Source organism: Crocuta crocuta, unplaced genomic scaffold (assembly GCF_008692635.1).
Source record: "Crocuta crocuta isolate KB4526 unplaced genomic scaffold, BGI_CrCroc_1.0 scaffold30, whole genome shotgun sequence".
Lineage (NCBI taxonomy): Eukaryota > Metazoa > Chordata > Mammalia > Carnivora > Hyaenidae > Crocuta > Crocuta crocuta.
In genome coordinates, this window is record NW_027528345.1 from 13,027,370 (window position 1) to 13,037,318 (window position 9,949).

The 9,949-nt window shown below is 44.3% G+C and overlaps 1 protein-coding gene across 1 annotated transcript in view; it reads right to left on the reverse strand.

The window, feature by feature from the left end:
* CSAD (cysteine sulfinic acid decarboxylase) overlaps positions 1-9,705 on the reverse strand; it is a 13,691-nt gene extending 3,986 nt beyond the window's left edge. The window contains exons 1-7 of the mRNA XM_077753469.1: positions 9,569-9,705; positions 9,180-9,306; positions 9,006-9,096; positions 8,570-8,676; positions 8,034-8,149; positions 7,251-7,330; positions 6,897-6,951 (exon numbers count right to left, since the gene is read on the reverse strand). Coding sequence (XP_077609595.1) covers positions 6,897-6,951; positions 7,251-7,330; positions 8,034-8,149; positions 8,570-8,676; positions 9,006-9,096; positions 9,180-9,306; positions 9,569-9,694 — 702 coding nt within the window. The 5' untranslated portion in view covers positions 9,695-9,705. The remainder of the gene's footprint in view (positions 1-6,896; positions 6,952-7,250; positions 7,331-8,033; positions 8,150-8,569; positions 8,677-9,005; positions 9,097-9,179; positions 9,307-9,568) is intronic.
* Between the last annotated feature and the right edge of the window lie 244 nt (positions 9,706-9,949).

The following is a 9,949-nucleotide window of genomic DNA, read 5'->3' on the forward strand; positions in this document are numbered from 1 at the left end:
CTCACCCCCCCCCCACTTGTGCTTTCTTGCTCTCTCGCTCTCTCTCCCAAAAATAAATAAACATTAAGAAAAAAAAGCTACCCAGAGCCTGGTGATGAGGCCATCTCGAAACTCTCAGGGCATGCCTGACCTGGACGTTTCAACCTTACAAAATGATACTATCTTCCTTAATTTGCAGATAAGGACACTGAGATTCAGATATATTAAGAAATTTACCCCCAGGTTGAAACTCCAGAGATAGAATTCAATCCTAGGTCTATCTGCTGGTCTATTTCCAAAGTTCGTATGCTTTCAAAAAATGTTATTGTCTTACTAGAAGATCAAAATGTTATTTAAAAAATTCTAACACTACCAACGATTGTGAAGAAATTGGATTTTTATTTAAAAAAAAAAAAACCACAAAGAAAAGCCCAGGCCTATATGGCTTCACTGATGAATTCTATAAAACATCTGAAAAAGAATTGATACCAGTTCTCCACAAAAAAAATTCTAAAAAACAGAAGAGGAATACTTCTGGATTCATCCTATATTACCCTGTTATCGAAACCAGATAAAACATCACAAGAAAACTACAGATGCTATCTCTTTGAATATAGACACAAAACACCAGCTAATCAAAATCAGCAACATATAAGGGGTGCCTGGGTGGCTTAGTCAGTTAGGCTCCTGACTCTTGATTTCAGGTCAGGATCTCACGATTCATCAGTTCAAGCCCCACATTAGACTCTTTACCATCAGCATAGAGCCTGCTTTGGATCCTCAGTCTTCCTCTCTCTCTGCCCCTCCCATGCACTCTCTCCCAAAAATAAATTTAAAAATTTTTAAAAATCAGCAATTTATAAAAAATTATATATTATGACAAAATTGACTTGTCCCAGGAGTGCAAGTTCAATTTAGCATCCCAAAATCAATTAATGTAACATACTTATTAACAAAATAAAGGGAAAAGACACATTTCAATAAACACAGAAAAACATGACAAAATCCAACACTCCTGTTTGATAAAACTACTCAACAAACTAGGAGTTGATGAGAATGTTCTCAACCTAATAGAGGGCAGCTACAAAAAAACAAACAAACAACAACAACAACAACAACAAAAACCCCAACTAACACTGTACTCGAGACTGAAAGCCTTCCCCCCACAATCAAGAACAAGACAAGGATGTCCACTCTCCCCACTTTTATTCAACATTATACTGAGGGTCTAGTGGGGCAACTGGGTAAGAAAGTAAAATAAAAAGCATCCAGATTAGAAAGGAAAAAAGCAAAACTATCTCTACTTACAAATAACATAATACTGTATCTAGAAAGTCCTAAGGAATCCACTAAAAAAACTATTAATATATGAATTCAGCAAGTTTTCAGGATATAAGATCAATATTAAAAAGCCAACTGTATTTCTATATGTTAGCAATGAACAATCAAAAGATAGAATTAAGAAAGCAATTTCATTTATAATACTAAGGGGACTAAATACTTAGGAATAAATTTTAAAAAGCGGTGCAAAACATATACTCTGAAAACTACCAAATATTGTTGAAAGAAGCCAATGTAGGTCTAAATGGAAAGATACCCCATGTTCATGGATCTACCAATTGAACACAATCCCTATCAAAATCCCAGTTGGCTTCTTAGCAGAAACTGACAAGCTGATCCTAAAATGCATATGGAAATTTAAGGGACCCAGAATAGGTAAAACCATCTGGAAAAAGAACAAAGTTGGAAGGCTCACACTTTTTGATTTCAAAACTTACTACAAAGCCACGTCAGTCAAGGCAATGTGTTCTACAGTATAGATGTGCATATCAATGGAACAGAGCTGAGAATCCAGAAATACCACTTCACATTTATGGTCAACTGATTTTCATCAGGGATGTCAAGATACTTCATTGGGGAAAGAATATTCTTGTCAATAAATGGTGCTGGAACAACTGACTATCCACATGCAAAAGAAATTGTTATATATAAAAATTAACTCATAATAGATTATAGAACTAAATGTAAAAGGTAAAAATATAAAACTCTTGGGTTGCCTGGATGGCTCAGCCAGTAGAGCATGCATCTCTTGATCTCAAGGTCATGAGTTCAAGTCCCACACTGAGTGTAGAACTTACTTAAAAAAAAAAAACTGGGGTGCCTGGATGGCTCAGTCGGTAAGCATTCGACCTTGGCTCAGGTCATGATCTCACCATTCCTGAGTTTGAGCCCCACGTCAGGCTCTATGCTGACAGCTCTGAGCCTGGAGCTCCCTTCAGATTCTGTGTCTCCCTCTCTCTCTGCCCTTTCCCCACCTGCATGCTCTCTCTCTTTTTCAAAAATACACTTGATCTTAGCCAAAAGGCCGAGAAGCGATCTCTTTTTCAAAAATAAATAAACATTACAAAAAAGTTTTTTTTAACTTAAAAAAACATAAAACTCAGGGTGGGTCAAAATAAATAAAAACAAAACAAAACAAAAAAAATATATATATATATAACTTTTAGATAAAAATATAGGAATAACATTTCATGGGCTTGGGTTAGACAAAGCTTTCGTATATATGATACCAAAAGCACAAGCAACAAAGAAAAAATTAGATAAATTGGACCTCATCAAAATCTAAAACTTTTGGCTTCAGAAGACACCATCAAGGAGGTGACAAGACAACCCACAAAATGGAAGAAGATATTTGCAAGTCACATATCTGATAAGTGACTTCTATCTAGAACAGATGAAGAACGCTTACAACTGAAAAACAGAAGACAACCCAATTAAAATCGGAGCAAAGGATCCAAATAGATACCTCTCCAAAGAAGTTCTACAAATGGCCAATAAGTATATGGCAAGATGCTCAACATCATTAGTCATCAGAGAAACGCAAATCAAAACCACAGGGAGATAACACTTCACACCCACTAAAATCAAAAAGAGAAATTAAAAAACAAACAAATGAACCAATTAAATAACGGGCAGGGGCGCCTGGGTGGCTCAGTTAGTTGAATGTCTGACTTAGGTGATGATCTCGTGGTTCATGGGTTGAGCCCCACAGTGGACTCACTGCTGTCAGCGCAGAGCTTCCTTAGGGTTCTCTCTCTCTTTCCTTCTCTCTCTCAAAAAAAAAAAAATAATAATAATAATAATAATAATAAACATTTTAAAAACTTTTTTTTTAATGGGCAGAGGGGGCACCTGGCTGGCTGAGTCAGTAGAGCATGCGACTCTTGATCTAGGGGTTAGAAGTTCAAGCCCCACATTGGGTGTAGAGATCACTTAAAAATAAAATCATAGGGGAGCCTGAGTGGCTCAGTCAGCTAAGGGTTGACTGTTGATTTTGGCTCAGGTCATGATCCCAAGGCCGTGGGATCGATCCCACATTGGGCTCTGCACTAAGTGTGGACCACGTGCACTTGCACACTGTCTCTCTTTAAAAAAAATAGAATAAAACCAAATAAATAAACACAATCATAATTAAATTAAATTAAATTAAATCAAGTGGACATTTTTTTTCAAAGAAGACATACAGATGGCCAACAGGCACATGAAAAGATGCTCAATATCATAAATAATCAGGGAAATGCAAATCAAAACCACAATGAGATATCACCTCATACCTGTCAGAAAGGCTAGAATTAAAAAAAATTATATACATGATATATATATCATAGAATACTGTACAGCCATAAAAAAAAATGAGATCTTGCCATTTGCAACAATGTGCATGGACCTAGAGGGTCCATTATGGTAAGTGAAATAAGTCAGAAAAGACAAATACCATATGATTCACTTATATGTGGGATCTAAAAAAAAAAAACCCAAAACAAATGGAGAAAGGGGGGGGGGGGGACTCCTTTTTTTTTTTTTTTAACGTTTATTCATTGTTATGAGAGATAGAGAGCCAGAGCATGAGCAGGGGAGGAGCAGAGAGAGAGGGAGACACAGAATTGGAAGCAGGCTCTGAGCTGTCAGCACTCACTGACCATGAGATCATGACCTGAACTGAAGTCAGACACTTAACCTGACTGAGCCACCCAGGCGTCCCTGGAGGAACTCTTAAATACAGAAAACAAACTGCTGGTTGCCAGAAGGAAGGTGGGTAGAAGGATGGGTGAAATGGATAAAGGGGATTAAGAAGTACAAACTTCCAGATACAAAATAAAGAAGTCATGGAGGTGAAAGCACAGCGTCGGGAATATAGTCAATAATATTGTAATAATGCATGATGACAGATGGTGACTGCACTTACTGTGGTCAGCACTGAATAACGTACAGAATTGTTGACTCAGTATGTTGTACACCTTAAAGTAATAAAACACTATCAATTTAAATAAATAAACAAACTGGGGGGTGGGGAGAGAGAAATAACAAGTGTTGGTGAGGATGTGGAGAAACTGGAATGCTCACTCAGTGCTGGGAGGACTACAAACTGGTGCAGCCACTTTAAAAAACCATCTGGCAGCTCTTCAAAAGTTAAATACAGAGTTACCGTATGACTGGGCAATTCTGACCCCGGTATGTAACCTGTAACCTGGAGAAATGTAAACATATGTCCACACAAAAACTTGTACACAAATGTTCAGAGCGGTATTACTCATACTAGCTAAGAAGTGGAAACAACCCAAGTGTCCATCACTGAGGAACAGATAAGTGACGTGTGGTCTATCCATACAATGGAATGTTATCCAGCAATACAAAGAATGAAGTGCTAACACACGCCACAACAAGCATGAACTTGAAGACAGTGTGCTGAGTCAAAGAAGGTTATCACAAAGGACCATGCAGAGTGTGAGTCCACTTATAGGAAAAATCCAGAGTAGGCAAATCCATAGAGACACAAAGTAGCTTACTGTTGCCTAGTGGCAGGTTTGGGGGAAATTGGGGATTGATGGTTAAAGGGGGAGAGGTTTCTTTTTAGGGTGATGAAAATGTTCTAGTATCTATTGTAGTGATGGTTGCACAACTCTGTTAAAAACCACTGAATTGCACACTGTAAGTGGGTCAAGTGTATGCCATGTGAATTGTATCTCAATATAGTTAATATCAGAAACAAAAACAAAAAACACCAGTTTATACAATAAAAGTAGTACTCTACTATTCTAATTGTTGATCATACTGCTAGTCAGAGGTAACATCCATATATCAATAAGTATATATTATTCTAAATAACCATAGGTTCAAAGTGTCCATTCCATACTGTAACTTGCTATATATCCTTTACCTATGTCTACTTAAATATATAGTGGTGGTATTTTCATGTTAGAATATACATTCCCACATTATTCCTTTAAATAGCTATGCAATACTCCAAAAATAACAATAAAAACAATAATGGCAACTAATATTTATATAGTGCTTCACTATTCCAAGTGCATTTACCTATGCAGTAAGTTCTATATCATGCTCATCACACAAAGGAAGAAACTGAAATACACAGATATGCCATAATTTTATCTACTGAAGGACATTAAAAACATTTTTTTAATTTTACACTTTACTCTGGTGTACAGAATTCTAAGCACTTGTGATGATGATTAACAGAATAAACCCTAGCAGTAGGACTCTGAATCAGTGGAGAGATATATTTAAAATTTGTAGAGATAGAGGCACCTGGGTGGCTCAGTTGGTTGAGCATATGACTTCGACTCAGGTCATGATCTCATGGTCCGTGGGTTTGAGCCCCACATCGGGCTCTGTGCTGACAGCTCAGAGCCTAGAGCCTGCTTCAGATTCTGTATCTCCCCCTCTCTCTGCCCCTCCCCCACTTGCACTGGTCTCTCTCTCTCTCAACAATAAATATTTAAAATTTTTTAATAAAAAATAAAATAAAATTTGTAGAGATAGTGCCAAAAGGTAGAGCATAGGGAATATAGTCAATGATACTGCAATAACGTTGTACAGTGACAGATGGTAGCTACACTTGTGGTGAGCACAGCATAACACAAACTTGTCAAATCACTATGCCGTACACTTAAAATGAATGGAACATTGTGTGTCAACTATACTTCAATTAAAATATATATATATACAGGGCATCTGGGTGGCTCAGTTGGTTGAGTGTCTGACTTCGGCTCAGGTCATGATTTCACGGTTCGTGGGTTCAAGCCCCACCTCAGGCTCTGTGCTGACCGGTCAGAGCCTGGAGCCTGCTTTTAATTGTGTCTCCCTCTCTCTCTGCCCCTCCCCCCTCACACTCTGTCTCTGTCTCTTTCTCAAAAATAAATATTTAAAAAATATATATATGTATATGTATATGCACATGCATGGGCAAAGCGTTTGAACATTCAACTTACCAAGAAGCTATAAAGATAGCAAAGAAGCACATTAAAAGATACTCAACGTCATTAATTCTTAAGGAAATTCCATCACAAAGTGACATCACTGCATAGTTATTAGAATAGAAAACCAACAAAAACAAAATTAAAAATCCCTCCAAATACAAAAAGAAAAATGTATAGAAAGTGCCAAAACGCCCCCCAAGGCGGCCGCAGTGATTCACACGGGCCTCCAGTGCGGTGGGGAGTGCTGGGGCCTCCATATTTCCCACAGCTCAAAGCCGGCACAGGCCACATCACTGGCCACCAGGTCTTCTGAGCTTCTCCCTGCACAGAGTCTCCCAGCTCGCAGAAACCTTCCACGCTACACTTAGGCCCCCAACATCTTCCTTCTGGTGCCGCCTTGGAACTCCACTCAGTGACTCAGGCCTGCTCCTGTGTCTTGGGGTCCGGTCCTGCCTACAGGTCTCAGCAAAGTCCCTGAGAGCAGCACAGAGTGCCCTCGCTCCTGAGGCTTCCCACCGATCACTTTAGCCCATGGGAGAGTTGGGAACAGAGGTCAAGAAGAGGGAAGAGCCCAGAGAACCCTCCAAGAAAAGACCAAGCGGTTCTGCTCCACCGTCCCAGCGCCCCTCGCTCACTCACCTCAGCCTCAGCCAGACTGATCTGCCTCTCCAGATCCTCAGGAATCATTTTCCCTCTGGAAAAGAAAACTGAGTGGGTAAAGAAGTATTAGGTTTTCTTAGCTAGGAAGCAGACCTGTTGAGAACAGGGTAATGTGGGGTTCGTTACACAGAGGCCACAATGTTGACTATTTCCCTAGGGGGGTAAACAGATCTCAGGGGACAGGGCAAGAGACACCGGTAGACAGAAATGGCAATTCTGTAGGAACGGAGGGGAGAAAAGCCCACTCGGGGCATGGCCCTGAGGCCAGAACTTCTGGCAGCAGGAAGGTACACTGTGCCAGGCTGGGTCTCATGTGAACAGAAGGACCTTCACCTCTCATCTGTCTTGACTATTCGGACACTGTCGGTGCCAAGTCCCAGAAAAGCAGCTCCCTTCTTAACGGAGTAATGACACTGCGGAGAAAGGCAGAGGGCAGATTAGGCTGGGGGCAGGAGGGCAGGGAGGATGGGGAACAGAGACTGGGCGGTGTGTGACCTGCAGGAGGTGAGACCCCGTAGACCGGAGCTCTCAAACGTTCGTGTGCCTACAGATCACCAGGGCATCTGGCTCAAAAGCCGATTCAGATTCTGCATGTCTGCGCTGGGGCCTGAGATCCTGCATTTCTTTTTTTGTTTGCTTGTTTGTTTCTTCTGAGAGAGACAGAGGCAGCGTGAGCAGGGGAGGGGCAGAGAGAGAGGGAGACACAGAATCTGAAACAGGCTCCAGGCTCTGAGCTAGCTGTCAGCACAGAGCCCGATGCAGGGCTCGAACCCACAAACCGTGAGATCATGACCTGGGCCGAAGTTGGACACTCAACCGACTGAGCCACCCAGGCGCCCCTGAGATCCCGCATTTCTGACAAGCTCCCAGATGATCCTAATTCTGCCGGTCTCTGAGTAGAAAGGGTGTGGACGATGTCCGCTGCACTCATTGTCCCTTTGCTACCTTCAGACGGAAAGCAAGGTGAACGGAAGACTTTACTCAGCCCCTTGACTAGAAGGAAGCACCTGTGCCTGGGGACAGGCTGGCCCCAGAAGAGATGGGTCTGGGCAGGCCCACTCTGGGTGGCTCAAGATTAGAATCAGGAGCCCAAGGTAGGTCTGAGCCTCTTCCCACCTCCTTTGATGTGAAGAGCGCCAGGGGCGGCAGTCCCCGGAGGCCCCTCTGCTTGCAATCCGGGTAGCGCTGATAGCGGGCCAGGTTCACAGCATACATGTTGGAGATGGAGCCACCTGTCACAGGGAGGGTGGCAAGAGGGAGGAGCAGTGGGTCAAAACTGGAGCTTACTTCCCCTGACCTCTCCACCCAGGAGAACGGATCAGAGAAGCACGAGAGATGGGCTCCCAGGGCTCTGCAAATGGCACGCTGACAACACAGGACAGCCCCAGTGTCTGCGGGGCCCCCTGACTGCTCCCCTCCACATCCTGGGCTGACCCAGGACAGTGCCTTCCCTCCCCAGAGCAGGCATGGGAGTGTTGAACCCATGCACTGTTTGGCAAACATGAGGATACAGAAGACTGGGCAGCTTCTCTCTGGTTTGGCCTGAGCCCAGCTGGAGAGGAAACAAAGAGGAGTCAGCACAGAGCAAGAGAATAGTGGCGGAGGAGGAACCCTCCGAAGGGCCAGAGAGAGGCCCCTTCCTTCTCACATACCAGGGCAGAAGACCCCATCCCCAGAGCTCCAGCCCACCAGGGCACGGAGTTTCTTCAGCACCTCTTCTTCCATGAGTACGAACACGGGGGCGATTTCATAAGTATACCTGCCAGGAGAGAGAGGGATGAGAAGAGAAAAGGGGAGGGAGGGCTGGCCAGGGCAGACTCTCAGAGGAGTAGGAAAGGTCCAAGGGAGGAATGAGCTGGTGACAAAGAGCCAGGGAAGCAAGAACGAGGTAAAACTGGGGTCAGCAGGCATGAGAAAGCTGGGAGAAAGGGAGCCCAAAGGGTACAAGGAGGAAAACTGCCAGCAGAGATGCCAGAAAGCAGGGGGCAGGGGTGGGGAGCAGCACCATTCTCCCCCTTCCCCCAGGGGTATGTCTCCCCCAAACCCAAGCCTTTGTAAGGTGGCAGAAGGGGCCTCGGGAAGACTCACTGGCTGGTGTTGAGGCTCTCAGTAACAATGCGCCCGGCCAGAGCATGGGGATCCAACCCTGAGAAGAGCTGGTTGAAGAAGCGCGGGTGACCTGGAGAAGGGGGTGGGGAGCTCAGAGTGGAGCTGAGGAGCAAACAACTCCGGCCGCTCCTCCCGCCACAGCCCAGGACCCACAGGTCTTCACGCTATAGCGGATCACCGCCCGGCACCGCTCCAGGATCTGCTCCGACGCCTCGCCCTGGCTGCGCAACTCCAGATCCAGAAGCTGTTTCAGCTCCTCCGGCTCCTTCCACTCGCAGACCTAGCAAGAGAAGCAGGGGATTCTGGGGGGCTTGTGGACACTCCACCGATGGGCTGCCCGAGCCACATCTCAACTTGCACTGAAAACGAGTCGGGAATATTTCCAAAGCAACTCATGAACAAGGGTAAAGACAGTGTGACCCAGTATAGAATCCCTGAGGCACACAGTGAGACAGTGATGAACTCTGGGGAGAAGCCTGGTGGGAGGAGGACAGCTCTGAGCCAGGTGGGATGCACGGGAGAAGGAGGGGAAAAGGACCCACCTTCTCTGAAGCGCTGGTCCCTTTCCGAATGACCTCATCCACAACAATCCCAAACACATCCCGGAGCAAGGCTTCTGCGGCCACGGGGTCCCCATCAGGGGAGCAGAGTGGTTTAGAGTCAGCCATCAGGATGAAATCTGTGAGCAAAGCAGGAGTTATTATTCCCTACTCAGCCTGAGTACCCCACCTGGACCTAACCAGCAAGAATCCCAATCCTCATAACAGACCTACGGCCCCAGTCCTACGGCCCAGTCCCAGCCTTCACTGTACAGACAAGGGCAAGCGAGGGCTCAGGGAGAAAGTCAGTAGCAACAGGAGGAAAGTTAGTAGTGAGCAGGTAGAAACTCTCGGCCGCTGCCCATCTAAAACAAAGACAGGAGG